Here is a 25,555-nt window from a genome sequence, read left to right as displayed (position 1 = left end):
CGTCGATTTTCAGGTTTATCGTGTGTGGTTTGTCGTGAGGTGTTCGTGCAGTGTACAGGGGAAACGAGAGGCGATTAAACCTCTCCCGATCCGCAGTCGGATGGTCGGATTCATTTCTGGCGTGTCAGTAATTCTGGTCGGCCCTCATGAGGTTATCGCACAGCTGAAGCAGAGCCACGAACCGACTGCCCTATTATCTTCGACTGCGCATTTTTAAAAGCAGCAAGAAAGAAAACAAAAAAAAGATCTTTAAGTTCTGTAGGCAGCTGTCAAACAGCAGAAATTAAGTAAACTGTTGTGCCTCCAGTTTGTGTTGTAAAATAGATGATTATTATTCTGAAGCACCATGTATATCCAGCATATCCAGCGCCTCTTATCCGTTTAGGTAGTTGATCAGTAATTTAAGGCTAGTTGTTTTACTGTCACACTTTATTTGTTTATTTACTTTTATTTAATAGGCTATTAATTCATATTTAGCCTACCTACTTAATTTTATTATGACGGGACATTAGAACCGTTGTCCATCATTTGACAATGTAATTTGCCATTTTTGTATATATTTTTTATTTTTAATTCATGAACGCGAGTCAGTGGATATCACGGATTGTGCAAACGCAGTCTAAACCCAGTCAATTATTCACTACAGAAAGCGAAAGTAAAATCTGACAAGCTTTCGGCGCATATTCTCAGACAACGAGAGATAAATCTACTACAACATGCTGATAATATAGCCTAAAATTCTCTTAGTTTATTTTCTTAATATTTCACTTTTGGTCCATATTGTGAGAAAAATAGAAGAGAAGTAAACCCATTTGGTGTTGTTTTTAGATAAAGCTGCTCTTGATTTTCATTGAGACTGATATTACTGCAGTTCTGACATATTACAGACTGATAATCATTTCATTATAGACCTTTAATTCCTTGTTTAATCGGGCTAAATGTTTTTAAATAGTGAGGAGTAATCTATCTATTATTTTATTATGCAGTGTGTCGATAATGCATTAAGAAATTGTTGGGGGGTACAAATTAATGTAATATCAATTTAATAACAAAAGTAGGCATACTCTCATAATAACATAATCTCTCCCAAGGTTTATTTTTCTCCATCATGCCCTGGTGGAGTTTCGGTTCCTTTAGTCACCTTTGGCTTGGCTTGCTCAGTTGGGGACACTAAAATTATGATAAATATACAAATAACATTAATGAATTAGGTCTTATTTAATTCTATAAACTCTAATACTGATGTGCCAGCATTGTCTCTCTATGATAAATTAAAATAAGCTGATAACATCACTGTTTACTCCAGAACGACTGTACAGCCAAATCTAATTCTGCTGCAGTATTGTCCTGTTTAACACTGAAGCTGCTCTGACACAATCGTGATTGTAAAAGCGCTATATAAATAAAGTTGATTGATTGATTGATTGATTCATATAGCAGGTCGGCTGACTCGATTTCCTTATCATACATTCCCGCAGCGTCACAGTGTATTTCCCCATTGAAGCCCAGCGTCCATTGACTTCAATGGGGCTGCTTTAAACTTTTTTTTTCAGCGCTTCGAAACTAGACGGTCATTGGATAAACGCTGCGATTATGTCCCGCCCACGGACGCTCAGCGTCTCTGGGGGTGAATGGGGAGTGGGCTGGCCCGGACGCTGAGCTTCTGCGTGATGATTGGAGGGTCTGTCAAAAGACTGCATCTCCTTTTGACTGACAGCGATTCTGTACTATAAGGAATCACTGAAGCTATTCGCGCTCAGTCCCATCGCGGATTTCTCAAGTTCAGTCGAAATAAAAACAGCCTATTTCTTTGATATTTGAAATAGGCTGTTTCTTTGCTTGATATTTGCTTGGCGAAATTGCTTGATTTTCATCATACATTTCACACAATTATACACCACATTCCTTGTTTCAGTTTTACAGAGTTTAATATTTTATATTATAAATATATATTTATTTATATTTAGGCCGAAAATGAGCGTCCCCTCTCTGACAGACCAGTAGCCCCCACTGAACCCTACCTAGTGTACATCACTACCTAGAGTACTTCACTATCTGGTGATATATATATATAGTGAGATAAAGCCTACGAGCCCGGACTCCTGATGGACACAGATGAGACGTAATGTCGTAATGACGATGATATCTATAGATCATCATTTTATTATTTTTATTATTTTTACAGCTGTATATTTCTATTTCTTCTGCATCTGTTGATTCTTATTTTTGGTTAGGGCTGTCTGACTGGAAGAGATTGGAAAAGGGGAGCAGTGTGCTTCACTTCATTCTGCTTGGGTGTAAAGAAGCAGACTCAAGAAAGGGGAGGCCCTACGGGGTAGAGGTCACGACCCCTACAGGAGCCCGTCTTGGTCCAGGACATATTGCGAATCTTCTCCATCTCTTCCATGTCAGATAGGGCGACCCGAATTAAGAATCCGGCAGATAGGGATCTATTTCTCACCATTTTATTTTTATTTTTTAAATAAAAATCTCTTTACAACTAATTATCCTTGTTTTTATTTTAATTCTTACACATGGCATTCTTATTTCTTATGCATGTGGTATTTTAATTCATTTCTATGTAACGCATTTTTAATTGCCATTGTGTATGAAATGTCCTATATAAATAAACTTGCCTTGTGAAGACGAATGGCGAAGCACATTTCCCACTGAAAGTTTCCAGTACCGCTCAAATTACAGCAATACAAGAAATTTTACAAGTTTACGGTGGTGGATCGGGCTAAGGGAAGAAGATCATTTGGCTCTTCATGGACTTGCTCAAATTGACATGTTTAACAAAACTAAATTTTAAAAAAAATTAAACAAATTAAAAGTTACGGATCGCAGCTTTTAGAGCAATGATCTGACATTGGTGTAGTCTTCAGATCTGACGTCGGTGTAGTCTTCAAATCTGACGTTGGTGTAGTCTTCAGATCTGACGTTGGTGTAGTCTTCAGATCTGACGTTGGTGTAGTCTTCAGATCTGACGTTGGTGTAGTCTTCAGATCTGATGTTGGTGTAGTCTTCAGATCTGACGTTGGTGTAGTCTTCAGATCTGACGTTGGTGTAGTCTTCAGATCTGACGTTGGTGTAGTCTTCAGATCTGACGTTGGGTTAGTCTTCAGATCTGACGTTGGGTTAGTCTTCAGATCTGACGTTGGTGTAGTCTTCAGATCTGACGTTGGTGTAGTCTTCAGATCTGACGTTGGTGTAGTCTTCAGATCTGACGTTGGTGTAGTCTTCAGATCTGACGTTGGGTTAGTCTTCAGATCTGACGTTGGTGTAGTCTTCAGATCTGACGTTGGTGTAGTCTTCAGATCTGACGTTGGTGTAGTCTTCAGATCTGACGTTGGTGTAGTCTTCAGTTCTGATGTTGGGTTAGTCTTCAGATCTGACGTTGGGTTAGTCTTCAGATCTGACGTTGGTGTAGTCTTCAGATCTGACGTTGGGTTAGTCTTCAGATCTGACGTTGGTGTAGTCTTCAGATCTGACGTTGGTGTAGTCTTCAGATCTGACGTTGGTGTAGTCTTCAGATCTGACGTTGGTGTAGTCTTCAGTTCTGATGTTGGGTTAGTCTTCAGATCTGACGTTGGTGTAGTCTTCAGATCTGACGTTGGTGTAGTCTTCAGATCTGACGTTGGGTTAGTCTTCAGATCTGACGTTGGGTTAGTCTTCAGATCTGACGTTGGTGTAGTCTTCAGATCTGACGTCGGTGTAGTCTTCAGATCTGACGTTGGTGTAGTCTTCAGATCTGACGTTGGGTTAGTCTTCAGATCTGACGGTGGTGTAGTCTTCAGATCTGACGGTGGTGTAGTCTTCAGATCTGATGTTGGTGTAGTCTTCAGATCTGACATTGGTGTAGTCTTCAGATCTGACATTGGTGTAGTCTTCAGATCTGGCGTCGGTGTAGTCTTCAGATCTGACATTGGTGTAGTCTTCAGATCTGACGTAGGTGTAGTCTTCAGATCTGACGTTGGTGTAGTCTTCAGATCTGACGTTGGTGTAGTCTTTAGATCTGACGTTGGGTTAGTCTTCAGATCTGACGTTGGTGTAGTCTTCAGATCTGACGTCGGTGTAGTCTTCAGATCTGACGTTGGTGTAGTCTTCAGATCTGACGTTGGTGTAGTCTTCAGATCTGACATTGGTGTAGTCTTCAGATCTGGCATTGGTGTAGTCTTCAGATCTGACGTTGGTGTAGTCTTCAGATCTGACGTTGGGTTAGTCTTCAGATCTGACGTCGGTGTAGTCTTCAGATCTGGCGTTGGTGTAGTCTTCAGATCTGACGTCGGTGTAGTCTTCAGATCTGACGTTGGTGTAGTCTTCAGATCTGACGTTGGTGTAGTCTTCAGATCTGACGTTGGGTTAGTCTTCAGATCTGACGTTGGTGTAGTCTTCAGATCTGGCGTTGGTGTAGTCTTCAGATCTGACGTTGGTGTAGTCTTCAGATCTGACGTTGGTGTAGTCTTCAGATCTGACGTTGGTGTAGTCTTCAGATCTGACGTTGGTGTAGTCTTCAGATCTGACGTTGGGTTAGTCTTCAGATCTGACGTTGGTGTAGTCTTCAGATCTGACGTTGGGTTAGTCTTCAGATCTGACGTTGGTGTAGTCTTCAGATCTGACGTTGGGTTAGTCTTCAGATCTGACGTTGGTGTAGTCTTCAGATCTGACGTTGGTGTAGTCTTCAGGTCTGACGTTGGTGTAGTCTTCAGATCTGACGTTGGGTTAGTCTTCAGATCTGACGTCGGTGTAGTCTTCAGATCTGACGTTGGTGTAGTCTTCAGATCTGACGTTGGTGTAGTCTTCAGATCTGACGTTGGTGTAGTCTTCAGGTCTGACGTTGGTGTAGTCTTCAGATCTGACGTTGGGTTAGTCTTCAGATCTGACGTTGGTGTAGTCTTCAGATCTGACGTTGGTGTAGTCTTCAGATCTGACGTTGGGTTAGTCTTCAGATCTGACATTGGTGTAGTCTTCAGATCTGACGTTGGTGTAGTCTTCAGATCTGACGTTGGTGTAGTCTTCAGGTCTGACGTTGGTGTAGTCTTCAGATCTGGCGTTGGTGTAGTCTTCAGATCTGGCGTTGGTGTAGTCTTCAGATCTGACGTTGGTGTAGTCTTCAGATCTGACGTTGGTGTAGTCTTCAGATCTGACGTTGGTGTCGTCTTCAGATCTGACGTTGGTGTAGTCTTCAGATCTGACGTTGGTGTAGTCTTCAGGTCTGACGTTGGTGTAGTCTTCAGATCTGACGTTGGTGTAGTCTTCAGATCTGACGTTGGGCTAGTCTTCAGATCTGACGTTGGTGTAGTCTTCAGATCTGACGTTGGTGTAGTCTTCAGATCTGACGTCGGTGTAGTCTTCAGATCTGACGTTGGTGTAGTCTTCAGATCTGACGTTGGTGTAGTCTTCAGATCTGACGTTGGTGTAGTCTTCAGGTCTGACGTTGGTGTAGTCTTCAGATCTGACGTTGGTGTAGTCTTCAGATCTGACGTTGGTGTAGTCTTCAGGTCTGACGTTGGTGTAGTCTTCAGATCTGACTTCGGTGTAGTCTTCAGATCTGACGTTGGTGTAGTCTTCAGGTCTGACGTTGGTGTAGTCCCACCGTCTTCAGGTGCCTTTTGATGAGGTCATCGATGAAGGACTCTCTGCTCTTCTATGATTTCACAATGACTTCCTGTTGCATGAATGACCTCTAATAAACTGCATATTCGGGACAAACGTCCCGTGGTTATTTCACAACTTAAAATAAAAAAAGGCAGTCTTTTAATATAACATCCAACACTTATTTGAAAATGCCAAGAAAGCTAATCTTTTTTAACTTGGTATTTTATATGTTTATCTACAGATGAAATGGTAAAATTTCTTTCTACATCTCATTTTATTTATTCATACTCAAGCATTCATTCCATTGTTCAGAGGTTTCAGAATCATTGGAAAACAAAATATATTTAAATACACAAACAGGGCGAATATTTAAAAAAGAAAATTAAGATAGGATGTGAATATACCTATTGATTGACGTTTCCCAATAAAAGTTCATCTTCTTTCGATCAATCTCATTCAGTCATTCAATCAATCAACTTTATTTCTATAGCGATTTTACAATGACGATTGTTTCAAAGCAGCTTCACATTTAACTTCCATCTGAGTCTGCCAAAGCACAGCCAAACTGTGAGGATGTGTACCCATGGCACGACCGTTAGAAGAAGAGTCCAGTAAGCAAACCCTAACCAAATTCACCAAACATATGAAGCTCAATTTTATCAAATGTTTTTGTACTTCCTCTAATCAATATAAATTATGTATAATATAATAATTAACAGCTATGTATTTATATTTCACCTTTATACAACTGTTCAATTTTAAAACAACAAAAGTTACCCTTGGTTTCTCCCATCTTACCCACGATGCACGACAGCACAGATATAACAGCACAGAAGTTGCTGTGGGTTTTTAACTGGATTCAGCTAGTCCTAATCACTTGAAAAAAAACTACATAGCATAAGTTATGAGATAAATAATGCTTTTCTAAACTCTGAATCAATTATAACCAAATGCTTCACAAAATAACCCGCTGTTTGAAAAGAACAGCCACAAGATGGCACCAAATACACATCTGATGGTCAAAAGGGGTTAAATGCAACGAAAACGAATTAATACAAATAATTAAATGACCTTAAATATGATTTATTCTGTGACATTCGTGTTATTCAATGAGTCATTCTTGTTGTGTGTGTGTTATTAGACACGGCTTGCAAAAGTAAGTCAGTCAGAAGCAGTGAAATATTACGATTCATTAAATTTATTATAAATGAACTGATATTATAACACTGACTGAGATCATTTAGACTCCCTTTCATGAGATGCATATCAAGCAGCAAAACGGGCTGTGTCGTACCGTTAAAATAACTAGATACGGAAGCTTTGCACATTGATATTAGAAATGGCTGTTGTTGTGTTTGTGTTGTGCAATGATGTAATGTGTGAGAATGGAAGTGAAGGAGATGAAGTGTGTGTGTGCTTTATTGCAGATGAAGTGTGTGTGTGTGTGTGTGTGTGATTTATTGCAGATGAAGTGTGTGTGTGTGTGTATGTGTGTGTGATTTATTGCAGATGAAGTGTGTGTGTGCTTTATTGCTGCTACTAACTCCTCAGATAGGCCGACCACAGCCGTGCCTGCTCTTTAAAAATAGGGACTTTAACTACTAAATGAGAGGGTTTCTTAGGTTGTGGCTGAGAGACTCGAACATATATAGTTTAATAACTTTAATCGCTGCTCTGTGAAATCTTTAGTTTATGTGGCACAGTGTTGAAGATGAGAAAATCCCAGCAGCACAAAGACTTAAGCAGAGGCTTGTGTGGATCATGTGACGCAGGACATCAGATGACAATCATTTCCTCTGCTGAAAATCAGGAGAGACTCGGAGACCGCAGGATATCCCAGAATATTTCTCTGTTAGGACATGAAAAAATATTGGGTAGAATCAGCAATGTAGTGGGTAATTTATGTCTATGATGTGTATTGCGATGTTATGATGAGCTACGAGCCTTTCTCCACTGAGATGGTCAAAGCATTTCTAATGATGCCGATTTAGATGAGATGTTCAACGGGACACATTGGTAGCTGTTTGATAATATAACTAAGCAAAAGGCTAATCGTATAAATTACTGTTATGTGTCCCACGCTGAAGAGAGCGATACATAAACGATTTTCATTCTGGTACGAGCCTGTATAATTCACTCTTCCACATCTTCTTCTGAATCAGTCTCTGCTTCAGACACATGTAGATAAATTAAAGCAGTATTTCCACTTGCCGTCGTATAACGTTTACTACAGTAAAGTTGAGTGAGTGGCTCTCAGAGCTCATTTGTATATTCATGGATCCACGAATACTAAATGAAGCAAGGGTGCAGAGTTACATGCAAACTATTTTAAGGCATGAAAAATGATTTTGGTGATCAGTGATGAGTTTTAAGGGATGAGTTTTTTACAATTATTGACTGCAGGGTGACTTTAGACTTTAGATCAACACGGAGCAATTAGTCAGGAAAAAATGTCTCTTTACACAAACTCTGTTAGGGTTAGGTAGTAGTAATAAGGGAGTAAATGATGTGTGTGTTACTGCAGTAAAAAAAAAAATTTTTTTTTAAAACTCTCATTGGTTATCGTTTAGAAACTTTGCTAAGAAAATAATTTGGGTGATGGCACTAACCGTGCTTTGCTTTAGGGTTAGGTTAGTTTGTATCTGCCCAGAGTCAATCATAAGCTCTTCAGGAGTGTATAGATAGTACCGTACACTTATGGGACACAAAGACTGCATTATTAAATGCTTTGCAGGGAGAGCGTGCATTTTTCCTGTGCTTTATGAAATATATTTGCTTCCATTTGTACTAAACTGAAAGTTATACAAAGAGAGAGATAAAATAGTCTTCACTAACTCTGGGCATGAAGTGGCCACTAACACACATGGCATTTGCCACACACACAAAGGAATGTGAGATGTTTGCAGCAAAATCTATTCTGAGCTAAAAGACAAACAGAGAGTCACCGTGAATATAACAGAGGAAAAAACAGCAAAGCCACTTAAAGTGAAAAGGAGGCAGCTATAAAAATGCCTTGAGATGTCTGAGAGGATGGAAGAAGATCTGCAATTATAAACAGAACAAAATGATGTTGAAGCATAAAAAACATTTGTGGTTTTCCTTCAGTCTGATCCATGGCATTGCTTTCGCTGATTCAGGGCTTTTAATTCTTTTGGTTAAACCTTTATGAAGGGGCTGTTTTATAAAAGCAGGTGAATCAGAGCTGTTTATATACTCAGTCACGCTCAGGTACCTGTGCCTATTTTCTGTCTCCGGATGCCTCATCCCAGACGCGGCCGGCCCTGAGGTTAGAGGTCACTTCCTGAGGACAGATGTGGGAATGGAGTGAACTGCGACTGAAGCTCTTACAGTTGTTCTTTGTAAATCTTTACACGATTGGATCTGTATTTAATCTGTTTGCTTCTTTAATGCTTTAAAACACAAAGCATATTGGTAATTAATTATCTGACAAAAACCTTATTTGACTTTCATGAATTATTCCCCTCAGCTGTAAATGAGTGGAATATTCAACAACCTTTGGATCTGCCTGTTGAACACACTGAGCTGGACGAGGACTTTCTGCAGAGCTGCTGTCTCGATAAATGAACTAAAGGTACATTTACATGATGGGTTAGGGTTTCTTCTGTACAGATGATAATGTTATCAAAATGATTCCTATCACACAGATCCGCGGAAACGAATAAAATGTTGTATTCCACATCCCAGAAAAGTGATTGGAGATGTCCCTTTGTAAAGAACGGCTCCGCGCTCGGACACATTTAAACGCTCATATGGACTGAACACGTAATACACACGTGTGCCGCGTTTGGGTTCTCAGGCCACATAAATACTTTTGTCGTGTAAATGGACGGCCATAGCTTTCTGTTTTTAGCTGAAAACGGTGTCATGTAAACATAAGTTAATAACTAATGAGTTTTACAACAGAAATCAATCAACTCTGAAATTACTTAAACTAGACAATGACTTTCTTCCTGAGCTGCTGTACAGTCGAGTACAGTCCTGATGCATCATGTTCCTGCAACACGTTCTCAGTCCCAACTCGTCACATATTAACACTTGGTCAAGTTTTAGATTGAGTACCAGTTAATAATCAGAGCTGACGTAATGTTTCTTTGGGTGGCGTGTTCTGAATGTGTGCATGATCTACGGCAGATGGAGCCGGCGATCGCTTCGGGTCTTTTCTTCACACAAATCAAAGGTTGGACTCAGAACACTTGGAATATTTGTGCTTTTTTAATAAGTTGTGCACATAGTCGTATTTCCCTGTTATATCCTGTTTTATATTATATAATACACAAATGGGTTAGGGTTTAGGGGTGGGGTTGGGTTGCCTGTTCAAACGTACAACAGCATAAATTAGAAAAAATGTAAATAAAATAATGCTGGCTAATTAAATTGAGAATTACACTCATGTTGAATGACATGTTGGAGTGTGATTCTTAATTTAATCAGCCAGCAACATTTTATTTATTTTTTTTTTTGTTTATGCTGTTGTCCGTTATATAATTTCATCATGGCCATCAGTTTTCTCTCTCCGGTTGCCTCATTCCCAGATGCGGGCCATTCTGAGGTTCACTTACCTTGATTTTACTTTTAACTTGATATAGTGTACAAAGAATATTGAGACTTTTCTATCTATGGTAACATCATATTTAGCTATGTATACATGATTTAACCAATAAACAATAGTTTTGTTGGTATAACCTAATGTAAATAGGTTTTTTTCAGTGCCCTGACCTGTTCTTCTGAAAGGGGTTTATATTAAAGCCCTGTTCTTATGTGATGTGGTGGTCTGGAGGCCGAGTGGAGCTTAATGGCCTTATTTTACTCCCTAGGAAAAAGGCCCTCTGAGACTGAGGAGCGCGGTTGGGATCTTCTATATTTGCTCTGACCAAATACACACATGCTCCACCCTCTGCACACAGCCCACAGAAACCACACCGTTCCTGAAGGCTCATGACGCTTCAAATGTCCTTAAGCTATACATTTCTTGATGCAAGATTCCCTCATATGTTGTCACACAAGCTGTAGACCAAAAGCTAGGGTTATAGAATGTGTATGCTGAACCTAAGCTTGCATCTGAGCATGAGCGTCCATCTGGAGGCATGAGCCATTCCTCTGAGATCTGCCTCAATGTGTGTGGGTGAGGGCGAGGTCCGATAGAGTAAACCAGCTGTACCACATACAGGAGGGGTTCTGCCTAAATGAGCATGTTAGAGTTTCACTGGCACTCTAAATAGCAGACGGCACAGTAATAAAGGCAACAGCTGATTAGCGGAGGCTACAGTGAGCAGGTTCTTCCGCCTCGAAGGCAGGCCAATGCTAAGGGTTAGGCTAACCCAATGCAAAGGGTCAGCACATGACCGACCTGACCCAGGGTTAGGGTTAGGTTAGGCTTAGGCTAACCCAATGCTAAGGGCTAGGTTAGGGTTAGGCTAACCCAATGCTAAGGGTCAGCACATGAATGACCCCCAGGGTTAGGCTAACCCAATGCTAAGGGCTAGGTTAGGGTTAGGCTAACCCAATGGTAAATGTCAGCACATGACCGACCCGACCCAGGGTTAGCAGATCTGGAGCGCAGATACAACCAGAGACAGAGTTAGGCTTCAGCACTTCCATCCCACGAAGGGTTTCAGGGCCACCACTGAGGTTTGTGTATTCCTGGACTGTAGACACTAATTACTACTTGCGAATTTAGATGCAACTTTTCCTGTTTTCCAACACAGCTCCTGCATTTCTGAATTCAAGAATTCTTTTACAAAAGCACTGAAAAAGATCTTTGTTCACACGTCCCATTTGTTTAGGCTTTGCAATACCACTCAAAGTATAGTAACTAAAGCATGATCAAATCTTTACAACACAAAAAAGGCATCAAGAATTTAGGGTAAGATTATTAAAGATTATTATATAAGAATTGTATTAATCCCTTAAGAGGAGGTTTAAGCTGCATTACAAGAGACTATATGTTCTTAACAAACCGATCATAGCATGAATTTAATTCTGAAATGAAAGAGCCCTTGTTTTGGTGAAGAACTGCATGAGTTTGGTCTAACCCTTTTGTCTTTGATATCTCATCATTGGACAAGCGGACAGAATATCTGACCACACAGAAGCAGATCAGAAACATCTGATGTCCCTCTAAACAAACACACATACAGTAAAAAAGACTTTAAACACCTGCTATATATACTCACCTAACGGATTATTAGGAACACCTGTTCAATTTCTCATTAATGCGATTATCTAATCAGCCAATCCCATGGCAGTTCTTCAGTGCATTTAGGGGTGTGGTCCTGGTCAAGACAATCTCCTGAACTCCAAACTGAATGTCAGAATGGGAAAGAAAGGTGATTTAAGCCGTTTTGAGCGTGGCATGGTTGTTGGTGCCAGACGGGCCGGTCTGAGTATTTCACAATCTGCTCAGTTACTGGGATTTACACACACAACCATTTCTAGGGTTTACAAAGAATGGTGTGAAAAGGGAAGAGCATCCAGTCTGCAGCAGTCCTGTGGGAGAAAATGCCTTGTTGATGCTCGAGGTCAGAGGAGAATGGGCCGACTGATTCAAGCTGATAGAAGAGCAACTTTGACTGAAATAACCACTCGTTACAACCGAGGTATGCAGCAAAGCATTTGTGAAGCCACAACACACACAACCTTGAGGCGGATGGGCTCCAACAGCAGAAGACCCCACCGGCTCCAACCCATCTCTACTACAAATAGTCTCTTGTGTGATACCCAAAATTTCGAATATTCCTATCTAATATGATTTATGACTTGCAGGGTTGGCAGAATAATAATTATACACTGTTTAATAATAGGCCAGAGGGGAAGTGCCACCCCAACTGAGTCTGGTTTCTCCCTCTGTTTATTATTCTCTATCACGCCCTGATGGAGTTTTGGTTCCTTGCCACTGTCGCCTTTGGCTTGGCTTGCTCAGTTGGGGACACTAAAATTATGATCCAAGTTATTCAACTAAATATACAAATAAAATGTATTAATTAGGTCATATTTAATTCTATAAGCTAGCCAAATCAAACTAGCCAAATCTAATTTTGTTGCAATATTGTCCTGTTTAACACTGTGAAGCTGCTTTGAAACAATCGTCATTGTAAAAGCGCGATATAAATAAAGTTGATTGATTGACAAATAGGAAAAAGAGGCGACATTTTGCACAAGCTCACCAAAATTGGACAGTTGAAGACTGGAGAAATGTTGCCTGTCTGATGAGTCTCGATTTCTGTTGAGACATTCAGATGGTAGAGTCAGAATTTGGCATAAACAGAATGAGAACATGGATCCATCATGCCTTGTTCCCGCTGTGCAGGCTGGTGGTGGTAGTGTAATGGTGTGGGGGATGTTTTCTTGGCACACTTTAGGCCCCTTAGTGCCAATTGGGCATCGTTTAAATGCCACGGCCTACCTGAGCATTGTTTCTGACCATGTCCATCCCTTTATGACCACCATGTGCCCATCCTCTGATGGCTACTTCCAGCAGGATAATGCACCATGTCACAAAGCTCCAATCATTTCAGATTGGTTTCTTGAACATGACAATGAGTTGACTGTACTAAAATGGCCGCCACAGTCCCCAGATCTCAACCCAATAGAGCATCTTTGGGATGTGGTGGAACGGGAGCTTTGTGCCCTGGATGTGCATCCCACAAATCTCCATCAACTGCAAGATGCTCTCCTATCAATATGGGCCAACATTTCTAAAGAATGCTTTCAGCAGCTTGTTGATCAATGCCACGTAGAATTAAGGCAGTTCTGAAGCCAAAAGGGCATCAAACACAGTATTAATATGGTGTTCCTAATAATCCTTTAGGTGAGTGTATATACACCTGCTGTATAACTCAATTATTATTTCTACTATGCATTTTTAACAAACACAGCACTTTTGACTTATAAACCACCCATCCAAATAATAATAATATAATAAATAAAAAGAAATGTTCAGTACTGTTTAAGGAGGTTATGCAAGTAAATGCATTATTTGCATAGTGTTTCAATCATGTCACAATTGTCCTGATATATCCCAGCATTCTTCTTCATGAAGTATGTTTAGTATCATAAGAATGTTCTTTCTTCGATCAGGCTTACAGATTTATCGATCAACATGTCCTCGTTTTCCGCAAACTTGTAGCCGAACAGAGTCATGGTGGGGCCGCACACTTTCTGCACCAGCTGAACCAGTTTGAAGGGAATGCTGAGCCTCCATTTCTCCACCTGTTCAGAGGAGTTCTTCTGGGTGGAATAAACTCCACTGACCTCCTTCGATGCCTGAGTATTCTTTAGGATCCACTCTTCCACCGTTGTGCTGAAGGGAATGCCTATAAAGCTGTACATCTCTGCAGCCTTGCGCATTGGGAATCGTGCAATGTCCTCATAGCGCACTAGCATGTAACGTCCACGAAGCCATGCTGGCTGCTTGAGTCCGATCTCAGCGGACATGCGGATGTTGTCGCAGTTTCCTTTGAGTTTTCTCACTTCATCCTCATCCACTGGAAGGTCTTCGCCCATGGCCCACCTCTTCCAGATCTTGTACTTGCTGGAGAAGGCGACCATTCGTGAGGCGAGGACGGCGCGCGGGTCCCTGACCAGCTGGATGAACTTCATGTCCAGCCGTGGATCCTCGGCTAGTGGCCGTAGCGTCTCTAGCTGCCGCACGCGGACGGATTTAATGGCGTGATGCTCCTTCTGCAGGCAGGACTGAGCCGCTAGCGTCAGGTTTAGCGGCCCGCAGCGCCGCACTCGGCAATGGTAACGCTCGAACGCTTTCCTGACTAGCGGCGTGCAGACGGGCTCTTCACACAGAGACTGGCTGGACTCGCGACGGAAGAGCGCGGCGGTCACATGACCCTCCGGCCGAGGCTCGATGAAGCTCTCCAACAGAGAAAAGTCACAGAGGAACAGCTGATGCAGAACATCTCGATACGCCGGCCCCGAGACGGAGGCATTCGTGCCGCCACGCTCCACCGATAGCATGCGCTCCACGTGCCACAGCGGCTCAAACAGGTAGAACATGTTGGATCCCTGCTGGTTGAAAAACTCCCCGACGAAAGAGGAGCCAGTGCGGGTCGTAGCCAGCAGAAGGATGTGCTTCGGTCCTCCAGCCGTGGGCCTGACTCGCTCCGGGGTGGACCAGGTCCAGTTCTCCAGATTCAGGTGCGGGTCGGACGAGACATTGGGTTGCGGATCAGGAGAGAGAGACGGGCCGAACAGCAGCGGGGTCAGTGAGGTCAGTGGGGTCAGCGGGGTCAGCTTCGTGCTCAGTTTATCAGACACCCTGAAAAGGACAAGAAACCGTGAACGGTACAATAGCTGCTATTGCTGCTAAAAGGTCAGTTGACCTCACAATGATCCTTCTGTCATCGTTTACTCTACCACATGTCCTTCAAACAACATGTCCTCCAACCAATATGCCCATACAGGTCATTTGTCACTTCCTTGAAATACGACCCATAGGAGCATTTACTACAGTTGTGCTCCTATTGACAGCAGGATACTTTCATTTGAAAGCATTTTTCCCTTTTATCTGCGCAATATTTCAGGTTTTGCATAGCTCAGTTCGTAAAGCATTCCACTATACAACAACATGTGATCATGCGATCATGAGTTTGATCCCTGGGAACATGTGCTCATAAAGAGTGTATGCTCTATAAATCACTGGGTAGGTTTAGGGATAGGGTGGGTGTAGTTTTAAATTAAAATATATATATTTTTGCTAAATGGAAATATGACAAATGGTGGTAAGAAGTCCACACATTGCACTAAAATGAACACGCATTTTGATTGGTAACGACAGTCATATGTAATTTCATGACGTCAGACGTAACACAACACTGTCATTATTTGTAAGCCAGCTAGAGGACGCATGACTTTAAAATGTAAATATGTTGTAATAAGGTGCTTTAAAAACGACCTATAGATTTTTTTTTTTTTTTTTTTTTGGAGGACAGTTTGTCTTCAAAGCATGTACGACTTTCTTTAGCAATACTACAAATATTTTGTGGGGGATTTTGTTCATACAACAGAAAATATCTTCTTTTGTTTTCCACAGAAGTTAGGATCGGCATGAGAGTGCAAATGATGAGACAGAATGATCATTTCTGGGTCAACTATCCCTTTAATGTCTCATCTCTTCTCAAAGAAGCCATTGAAAAATAAATAACACCAGACAACGTTTGATTTTAAAGTGTTCTCTGACTGTATTCACACACACACACACACATGAATAAAGAGAGGAAGAGATTGAGAGAATACTTACTTTGAAATAATGTTGTTTTCCTTTTCTATGATGACCAGAGTCACGATAAAGATGACAGAAATGGTGTATTTAATGCGCATTCTTGTGTTCAGCAGGTTTCTCACTCTCGGATCATTCCTTCATCTTTTTCCTCTGATTGGACTCTGAAATATAAAACACATGAGTTATGACAGTAATACCACGCTGATCTTGAGTTATTATTCTGCTATAATCTCTCCACTTCAAATCATAATGTATATAGTATTTCCCCGTTTTATAGCATGAGCTTAATCATTAGTTCATCTAACCCTGGTCTTCTCCATGTCTGGTATTTTGTGTTTCATTAATCTCTTCAGACATGGACTGCAGGTAAGTATGGAGTAAAGTATGTATGGGTTATGCTTCACAATCCGACATATTACGACAGGTTTGGTTTTTATAAATGATCTGATTAAATCTTTCCTTAAGGCAGAAAGAGTCTTTCAAATGCAATGGCTAGATCTGTATATTTTCTAAGGAAGGGTTTAGAGTTAGTGTGTGTAATGATGCTTTCGGGTGCTGTGGGGGATTGGCAGGTTGCCAGGGTGTTGCTATAGCGTTGTTATGGCGTTGCTATGGCGTTCTGAGTGGATTCAGCTGCATTGCTATGCTGCTGCTATAGGCATCTATTACTGTGCTATTATTACTATCCTATTATTATAGCTATTATTACTGTGCATAATTTGAAATGTATTCACAGCACAAAACGCTGTGAGAAGACTTACACACCGAAGGTTTCTCTGGAAGCAAAAGACAAAAAACGAGTAGTAATAACAGTGATTGTAGTTTCAGTAAACACCGCTAATTAACACTCACTGTGAATACTGACCCCACAGCAGAGGATGTTGGGTAGGGTTTAAATTAAAAGCTTAAAACTTTCCTAAAATGTAACACTAACCCTCAAACAAAATGAGTCAGTCTGTTTCACAAGCAAATAACCTCTGCCTGAATATAAACAACAGAAAGGGGTTATCATGGTCGACACAAGCCATTTTCAGAAAGAGTGCAGATGATCCTGTAGAGCTCAACCAGTAGAGCGTGGCGCTAGCAACACTAGGCCATGGGTTCGATCCCCAGGGAAAGCAAGAACTCACAATCATTTAAAATGTGAACCTTGAATGCAATTTAAGTAGCTTTGGATAAAAGCGCCTGCCAAATGCATAAATGTAAAGTGTAATGATGAAATTAATATCACCTTATCATGAGTATCTGCCTTGTAAATCTGTGAATTCATGAGCATTTTCTCACAGAAACTATTGAAATCGTTCACAGAAACGGCACAGAACAACAAACATTAAACGTGAAATCGACTGAATACGCCGCTAACATCTGAGGGGATCAGTGTTGCTCCATGCAGGCAGGTGTGTTGACGTATTAATTATTATTATTATTATTATTCATATTTCATTATGCATTTATATTACTGTTAATTATTATTATTATTATTATTATTATTAAGTCTTTACATTTCCTGTGTCTGCAATTACCCATAGATGGAGTAAATTTGCATATGGCTGAAACAAAACCCCGTTTGAGAGCAGCGATCTTAACTCTTAAAGCTTCACACAGAGCAAATGTCTGTTATTTAGAGAAGTAAACATGATTCTGTCAGATTTTCACTCATGAAAGAGTTTTGCTGAGTGGAGATCAGATCCGTTCTGTGTAAAAGAGCGTTCTACATTTACATTTACATTTATGCATTTAGCAGACGTTTTTATCCAAAGCGACTTACAACTCAGGAGAACAGGAAGCGATCCGTCAAGAAGAGGCAACGAAACACAAAAAGTGCCCTAAATACTAAGATTTGTACACTGCTCAGAGTAGCAAAGACCAGAAAAGGGAAGAAGAAAGGAGAAATAGAGGAGGAAAGAGCTTTTTTTTAATGTAAGATTAAGTGCTCATGGAAGGTTCTGGGGTCAGCTGCTTCATGTCATAAATATAAAGAGAAAAACAGAATAAGTAACACAAAAAGCTCATTTTAAAAATTCGCCAGACTGATTATTTGATTCAACAAAATGTCTCAGACACAGTAATCAGTGCCAATTAAATACTTAATTACTGTCACGATATGGTTGCACTAAATCTCAGAGCAGTCTTCAACCCACCAGCCCCAGCATTAACAGCGTTAGTGTCTAGAATACGTGCGCACAGTTCAGTTAAAGTTCACACAAAACTGACAATTCTGTCATTATTTCCTCTTATTTTTGATGAAGTCCGAGAGCTCTCTGACCGCCGTAGACTGCAATGTTATTACCACGTTCAGGGCCCAAAGCGCAGTAAAGACATAAAACAGTCCATGTGACTCCCGTGGTTCAGCATTAATGTTGTGAAGCGACAAGAATACTATTTGGTGCACAAAAAAATAAAAAAAATAAAGACTTTATTCAAGCATTTCTTCTGTTCAGTCTCAGTCTTTGGCGCTATTAGACATCAGAACTCTTATTGGCCGACTTCAGCAATAATCTTCAAGTGTTCTGAAGACCAACGAAGGTCTGGAATGATTTAAGTAATCTATAAGTTATCAAAAAATAATAATTAATGCGTTTGTCCTTTACTGATGAGCCAGAGTTCATAGATGGCCAACTTTCCACAGATAGTTTCCTCAGTGCACAGATAACAGGCCTCAGTCAGAAGCGGTGAAATATGGCACATATGGAGATAATAACACGGTGAGAGGAGAGAAGGTGTCCAGCGGCAGATGGAGCTTAGGAAACAAGTCCTGACTGGCATGAGAAACAGGAGACATTCTACATCATCACCAAAAAATCAGTGTATGCTCATATTCTCACACTTTTCATCCCTAGCCATCTATATTCAAAATCAATGAAACCAGAAAAGATCCCTGACTTTCATCAATAAAATCAACTCTCTGGATTTCTCTGATCTTCTCACATCAGTGTCACATTCCACACACACACACTAGAGAGACTGAGACTGAAACACACACACTAGAGAGACTGAAACACACACACACATGGGCGTAGATTACGCGGGAGACGGGGGGATGTGTCCCCCGCACTTTTACTGGGTCTCACCGATGCTAGTCGACCCGCTCCGAGCGGGATTCGAGCCGGCGTTACCCTGCGCGGCGGCGGGCAAGTGAACAGGGACGCTAAAGACAGCCTTCTCTAATCTCGGTTGATGGCGCGCTTTACGCGTCACGGTCAAGTGTATTTACATATAGAAACCAATGTGAATACATCAAGATTTAAATTCAGAGACAAAAAATAATCTATGCATGACCTGCTGTCATTTTATTCGCCAAATATGAGGAGGACGCTCTCACGGAAAGTCCAAAAGCGGACTGCAGCTGAAGGACAACAATCGTTGTGATGAAACGTGACGACGACAATCAGACGATTATATTATTTATGTGTGTGTTTTTCAAGCCATCTCAATGTAGCCTATTTATTGACAATAAAGTATCATATGAATAATGCAGCTTTTAGTCTGTCTTCTGATCACCACGGCTGCATTTATTTAATAAAAAATAGTTAAACAGTAATATTGTGAAATATTATTTCAGATTAAAACAGCTTTTTTTCTATGTGAATATACAGTAATTTATTCCTGTGATCAAAGCAGAATTTATCATCATTGCTCCAGTTTTCAGTGTCACTGATCCTTCACTAATCATTCTCAGATGAGGATTTCATAATCAAGAAACAATTATGATTATTATCAGTGTCGAAAACAGTTGTGCTGCTTCAAAATGTTGTGGGAACCAATCATTTTATTTTTCAGGATTCTTTGATGAATAGAAAGTTCAATGGACAGCTTTTATTTGCATTTATTAAATAAATGATGATCTTTTATAATATAAAAAATATCACTTGTGATCAATTTAATGCATGTCTGATCAATAAAAGTATTAATTTCTCTATTTTTTAATTTTACCACAAATGTTTAGATGGTTTCCACAAAAATGGCACAAAGCATTTTTCCACAAAGCAGCACATGATAATAATCCTAAGTGTGTGTTGATGATCAGATCCTCATCTGAGAATGATCAGTGGAGGATCATGAGACTCTGAAGACTGGAGTAATGATGATAAACTCAGGAATAAATCACACGTTACGATATATTCACAGACAGAACAGCTGGTTTACATCAGAATATATATATATTTTTACTTTACATAAAATCTATGGAGACTTAATGCACAAGTGTTTGTAGTAAACCAATCATAAAATTGGCATAAAATACAGGAGAATAATATTATAGATATTAGAGGTTATTGTTCAGCAGTGTATTTGATATCTTACCAAAATAAAAGCAAGAGATGCAATAAATTATAGCGGTCCAAAAAAAAAAATGGTATTACAACATTTCTGTCCCCCTCACTCCTGAAAAGTAACGATTACAATATCACCGAACACTCTAAACCACGGCATTATATCAGCCAATCACAGACGAGCGTTACGCTGATTCCGTTACAATATCACCGAACACTCTAAACCACGGCATTATATCAGCCAATCACAGACGAGCGTTACGCTGATTCCGTTACAATATCACCGAACACTCTAAACCACGGCATTATATCAGCCAATCACAGACGAGCGTTACGCTGATTCCGTTACAATATCACTGAACACTCTAAACCACGGCATTATATCAGCCAATCACAGACGAGCGTTACGCTGATTCCGTTACAATATCACCGAACACTCTAAACCACGGCATTATATCAGCCAATCACAGACGAGCGTTACGCTGATTCCGTTACAATATCACCGAACACTCTAAACTACGGCATTATATCAGCCAATCACAGACGAGCGTTACGCTGATTCCGTTACGATATCACAGAACACTCTAAACCACGGCATTATATCAGCCAATCACAGACGAGCGTTACGCTGATTCCGTTAGAATATCACCGAACACTCTAAACCACGGCATTATATCAGCCAATCACAGACGAGCGTTACGCTGATTCCGTTACAATATCACCGAACACTCTAAACCACGGCATTATATCAGCCAATCACAGACGAGCGTTACGCTGATTCCGTTACGATATCACCGAACACTCTAAACCACGGCATTATATCAGCCAATCACAGACGAGCGTTACGCTGATTCCGTTACGATATCACCGAACACTCTAAACCACGGCATTATATCAGCCAATCACAGACGAGCGTTACGCTGATTCCGTTACAATATCACCGAACACTCTAAACCACGGCATTATATCAGCCAATCACAGACGAGCGTTACGCTGATTCCGTTACGATATCACCGAACACTCTAAACCACGGCATTATATCAGCCAATCACAGACGAGCGTTACGCTGATTCCGTTACGATATCACAGAACACTCTAAACCACGGCATTATATCAGCCAATCACAGACGAGCGTTACGCTGATTCCGTTAGAATATCACCGAACACTCTAAACCACGGCATTATATCAGCCAATCACAGACGAGCGTTACGCTGATTCCGTTACAATATCACCGAACACTCTAAACCACGGCATTATATCAGCCAATCACAGACGAGCGTTACGCTGATTCCGTTACGATATCACCGAACACTCTAAACCACGGCATTATATCAGCCAATCACAGACGAGCGTTACGCTGATTCCGTTACGATATCACCGAACACTCTAAACCACGGCATTATATCAGCCAATCACAGACGAGCGTTACGCTGATTCCGTTACGATATCACAGAACACTCTAAACCACGGCATTATATCAGCCAATCACAGACGAGCGTTACGCTGATTCCGTTACGATATCACCGAACACTCTAAACCACGGCATTATATCAGCCAATCACAGACGAGCGTTACGCTGATTCCGTTACAATATCACCGAACACTCTAAACCACGGCATTATATCGGCCAATCACAGACGAGCGTTACGCTGATTCCGTTACGATATCACAGAACACTCTAAACCACGGCATTATATCAGCCAATCACAGACGAGCGTTACGCTGATTCCGTTACGATATCACCGAACACTCTAAACCACGGCATTATATCAGCCAATCACAGACGAGCGTTACGCTGATTCCGTTACAATATCACCGAACACTCTAAACCACGGCATTATATCAGCCAATCACAGACGAGCGTTACGCTGATTCCGTTACGATATCACCGAACACTCTAAACCACGGCATTATATCAGCCAATCACAGACGAGCGTTACGCTGATTCCGTTACGATATCACCGAACACTCTAAACCACGGCATTATATCAGCCAATCACAGACGAGCGTTACGCTGATTCCGTTACGATATCACAGAACACTCTAAACCACGGCATTATATCAGCCAATCACAGACGAGCGTTACGCTGATTCCGTTACGATATCACCGAACACTCTAAACCACGGCATTATATCAGCCAATCACAGACGAGCGTTACGCTGATTCCGTTACAATATCACCGAACACTCTAAACCACGGCATTATATCGGCCAATCACAGACGAGCGTTACGCTGATTCCGTTAGAATATCACCGAACACTCTAAACCACGGCATTATATCAGCCAATCACAGACGAGCGTTACGCTGATTCCGTTACGATATCACCGAACACTCTAAACCACGGCATTATATCAGCCAATCACAGACGAGCGTTACGCTGATTCCGTTACAATATCACCGAACACTCTAAACCACGGCATTATATCAGCCAATCACAGACGAGCGTTACGCTGATTCCGTTAGAATATCACCGAACACTCTAAACCACGGCATTATATCAGCCAATCACAGACGAGCGTTACGCTGATTCCGTTACGATATCACCGAACACTCTAAACCACGGCATTATATCAGCCAATCACAGACGAGCGTTACGCTGATTCCGTTACGATATCACCGAACACTCTAAACCACGGCATTATATCAGCCAATCACAGACGAGCGTTACGCTGATTCCGTTACGATATCACCGAACACTCTAAACCACGGCATTATATCAGCCAATCACAGACGAGCGTTACGCTGATTCCGTTACGATATCACCGAACACTCTAAACCACGGCATTATATCAGCCAATCACAGACGAGCGTTACGCTGATTCCGTTAGAATATCACCGAACACTCTAAACCACGGCATTATATCAGCCAATCACAGACGAGCGTTACGCTGATTCCGTTACAATATCACCGAACACTCTAAACCACGGCATTATATCGGCCAATCACAGACGAGCGTTACGCTGATTCCGTTAGAATATCACCGAACACTCTAAACCACGGCATTATATCGGCCAATCACAGACGAGCGTTACGCTGATTCCGTTACAATATCACCGAACACTCTAAACCACGGCATTATATCAGCCAATCACAGACGAGCGTTACGCTGATTCCGTTACAATATCACCGAACACTCTAAACCACGGCATTATATCAGCCAATCACAGACGAGCGTTACGCTGATTCCGTTACAATATCACCGAACACTCTAAACCACGGCATTATATCAGCCAATCACAGACGAGCGTTACGCTGATTCCGTTACGATATCACCGAACACTCTAAACCACGGCATTATATCAGCCAATCACAGACGAGCGTTACGCTGATTCCGTTAGAATATCACCGAACACTCTAAACCACGGCATTATATCAGCCAATCACAGACGAGCGTTACGCTGATTCCGTTACAATATCACCGAACACTCTAAACCACGGCATTATATCAGCCAATCACAGACGAGCGTTACGCTGATTCCGTTACAATATCACCGAACACTCTAAACCACGGCATTATATCAGCCAATCACAGACGAGCGTTACGCTGATTCCGTTACAATATCACCGAACACTCTAAACCACGGCATTATATCAGCCAATCACAGACGAGCGTTACGCTGATTCCGTTACGATATCACCGAACACTCTAAACCACGGCATTATATCAGCCAATCACAGACGAGCGTTACGCTGATTCCGTTACAATATCACCGAACACTCTAAACCACGGCATTATATCAGCCAATCACAGACGAGCGTTACGCTGATTCCGTTACAATATCACCGAACACTCTAAACCACGGCATTATATCAGCCAATCACCGACGAGCGTTACGCTGATTCCGTTACAATATCACCGAACACTCTAAACCACGGCATTATATCAGCCAATCACAGACGAGCGTTACGCTGATTCCGTTACAATATCACCGAACACTCTAAACCACGGCATTATATCAGCCAATCACAGACGAGCGTTACGCTGATTCCGTTACGATATCACCGAACACTCTAAACCACGGCATTATATCAGCCAATCACAGACGAGCGTTACGCTGATTCCGTTACGATATCACCGAACACTCTAAACCACGGCATTATATCAGCCAATCACAGACGAGCGTTACGCTGATTCCGTTACGATATCACCGAACACTCTAAACCACGGCATTATATCAGCCAATCACAGACGAGCGTTACGCTGATTCTGTTACGATATCACCGAACACTCTAAACCACGGCATTATATCAGCCAATCACAGACGAGCGTTACGCTGATTCCGTTACGATATCACCGAACACTCTAAACCACGGCATTATATCAGCCAATCACAGACGAGCGTTACGCTGATTCCGTTACGATATCACCGAACACTCTAAACCACGGCATTATATCAGCCAATCACAGACGAGCGTTACGCTGATTCCGTTACAATATCACCGAACACTCTAAACCACGGCATTATATCAGCCAATCACAGACGAGCGTTACGCTGATTCCGTTACAATATCACCGAACACTCTAAACCACGGCATTATATCAGCCAATCACAGACGAGCGTTACGCTGATTCCGTTACAATATCACCGAACACTCTAAACCACGGCATTATATCAGCCAATCACAGACGAGCGTTACGCTGATTCCGTTACGATATCACAGAACACTCTAAACCACGGCATTATATCAGCCAATCACAGACGAGCGTTACGCTGATTCCGTTACAATATCACCGAACACTCTAAACCACGGCATTATATCAGCCAATCACAGACGAGCGTTACGCTGATTCCGTTACAATATCACCGAACACTCTAAACCACGGCATTATATCAGCCAATCACAGACGATCGTTACACAGACAGAAATCATTCATGACGGATCAAATAAAGCATCTGCTGCTGATACTGTACCATTATGTTTCCTCCTGCAGTTGATGGGAAAATGCAGAACAATCCAGATCATGGTGTGTAAAATTCAATGTTCAATAGTTTCAAAACATGCGAATCCATCATTCAAAAATCATTCACGACCGGCGTTATTAAAAATAATAAATGAGAGAGTGACCAACACAAAGGTCTGCCAGTGACGGAGGATTCAAACAAAACTCTAAAATATAGATTAATATATACACCGATCGAAATGCATTTCGTTTTAAACGCAAAGGGTTCACAGAGACGAGATGCGCTTCTCAGCAGCGCGAGCGCGAGTGTGTGTGTGTGTGTGAGAGAGAGAGAGAGAAACACTGAACAGCGCCGCGCGTCACGTGAGCTATGACGTCAGCGAGTCTCCCAGTGATTTCATTCACCAATAACATTTAAAACTCTAATAATAATGAATAATATTGGATAATAATTCACTCATGTCTGGGGCTGATAATGGCTCAAATCTAACAACTGGTTTCATTGTTATATTACATGTGAATAAGTT

The 25,555-nt window shown here is 41.4% G+C and overlaps 2 protein-coding genes across 2 annotated transcripts; both read right to left on the bottom strand.

Annotated features, from left to right (window-relative positions):
* Positions 1–2,834: 2,834 nt before the first annotated feature.
* Positions 2,835–12,306, bottom strand: LOC137055726 (mucin-2-like). Its single transcript, XM_067429604.1, has 2 exons — positions 12,256–12,306; positions 2,835–5,609 (listed from the first exon to the last, which is right to left on the bottom strand). The coding sequence occupies exons 1-2, from the start codon at positions 12,304–12,306 to the stop codon at positions 2,835–2,837; spliced, it is 2,826 nt and encodes a 941-aa protein (XP_067285705.1).
* Positions 6,779–25,333, bottom strand: chst3b (carbohydrate (chondroitin 6) sulfotransferase 3b). The gene is made up of 3 exons (XM_067429983.1): positions 25,039–25,333; positions 15,869–16,011; positions 6,779–14,887 (listed from the first exon to the last, which is right to left on the bottom strand). Exons 2-3 carry the CDS (start codon positions 15,946–15,948, stop codon positions 13,669–13,671), a joined length of 1,299 nt encoding a protein of 432 aa, XP_067286084.1. The 5' UTR covers positions 15,949–16,011; positions 25,039–25,333; the 3' UTR covers positions 6,779–13,668.
* Positions 25,334–25,555: the final 222 nt, after the last annotated feature.

The sequence above is a fragment of the Pseudorasbora parva genome, chromosome 21 (genome assembly GCF_024679245.1).
Source record: "Pseudorasbora parva isolate DD20220531a chromosome 21, ASM2467924v1, whole genome shotgun sequence".
Taxonomy (NCBI): domain Eukaryota; kingdom Metazoa; phylum Chordata; class Actinopteri; order Cypriniformes; family Gobionidae; genus Pseudorasbora; species Pseudorasbora parva.
The sequence above is the reverse complement of the archived record's forward strand: the minus strand, read 5'-3'. Positions and strand labels throughout refer to the sequence as shown.

What these genes read in the sequence shown, in the direction of transcription:
- LOC137055726 (XM_067429604.1), bottom strand. Translation starts at nt 12,306, where the DNA reads ATGGGTTGGAGCCGGTGGGGTCTTCTGCTGTTGGAGCCCATCCGCCTC. An exon ending in TGGAGCCCATCCGCCTCAAG is followed by an intron (nt 5,610 to 12,255) that starts GTTGTGTGTGTT and finishes CCTCATCAAAAG; the next exon opens with GCACCTGAAGACGGTGGGAC.
- chst3b (XM_067429983.1), bottom strand. Translation starts at nt 15,948, where the DNA reads ATGCGCATTAAATACACCATTTCTGTCATCTTTATCGTGACTCTGGTC. An exon ending in GAAAACAACATTATTTCAAA is followed by an intron (nt 14,888 to 15,868) that starts GTAAGTATTCTC and finishes TGTCCTTTTCAG; the next exon opens with GGTGTCTGATAAACTGAGCA.